Below are 748 nucleotides of genomic sequence, written 5' to 3'. Positions count from 1 at the left end.
ACATTTTAAACAACAGCTAAAAGGAAGACACAAATGCAGTCACTGTTCTCTTCCTTTAGCATTTCTAGGACAAGCATTAGTTTTCTCAGGATAGGCACAGGACCTGTAGACCCAAGTATCAACGCCTCTCAAGACCCCCTCAGACTGCAGTGCAGCTGCTTCCCACACAAACGCTACCACAGTTTTGGGTGCTTGGGGAAACACCTCTCCAGGAAGAGGTAAGCAGGAGAGCTGTGTGTGAGGAGGACTTGCACCTGCCTGGTAACACGGCGCCATTACACTGAGGCATGAAGCCAGGAGAGGCCTTTCCACAAGAAAGGTGAGGGACAAAAGCCCCTTATTCACAAGCTGAGCGGAGCCAGTCCTCACCTAGCCCCTGGTGAAGGGGGGGAGGTGTGTGCCTGCAGCTGGCTCCCCACCTCTATCCTAGGGAGCAGCAGAACCTTTCACGGACCCTTCACCTCACCAGAGCCTCCTGCGCCATAACTCACGCCCCACTCGCCCGCCCGCCGCGGCCGCCCTCCTCAGGTGGCGCGCGGGGACACACCCCGCCCCTTCCCCGAAGTGCCGGGCTGTGCGGGGAGGGCGGAGCCAAGGCGAGGGGCTTGGCGGGAGTTGTAGTCCGTCCCCCCCGACCCGCCGCTCCGCGCAGCCATCCCACGCGCCGGACTACATTTCCCAGGGGGCGTTGCGGGAGCATCGCAGCAGCGAGCAAGGCAAAATGGCGGCGGCGGCGCGGGGGTGCGGT

General features: G+C 61.4%; 1 protein-coding gene across 1 annotated transcript in view; it reads left to right on the top strand.

The window, feature by feature from the left end:
* Positions 1-721: 721 nt before the first annotated feature.
* The window catches only part of GATB (glutamyl-tRNA amidotransferase subunit B), a 46024-nt gene continuing 45997 nt past the window's right edge, over positions 722-748 (top strand). Inside the window, exon 1 of the mRNA XM_009283351.1 lies at positions 722-746. Within this exon, the coding sequence (XP_009281626.1) occupies positions 722-746 (25 nt within the window). The remainder of the gene's footprint in view (positions 747-748) is intronic.

This window comes from Aptenodytes forsteri, unplaced genomic scaffold (assembly GCF_000699145.1).
Source record: "Aptenodytes forsteri isolate BGI_AS27 unplaced genomic scaffold, ASM69914v1 Scaffold6, whole genome shotgun sequence".
Taxonomy (NCBI): Eukaryota; Metazoa; Chordata; class Aves; order Sphenisciformes; family Spheniscidae; genus Aptenodytes; species Aptenodytes forsteri.
This window is presented reverse-complemented; position numbering and strand designations above follow the sequence as displayed.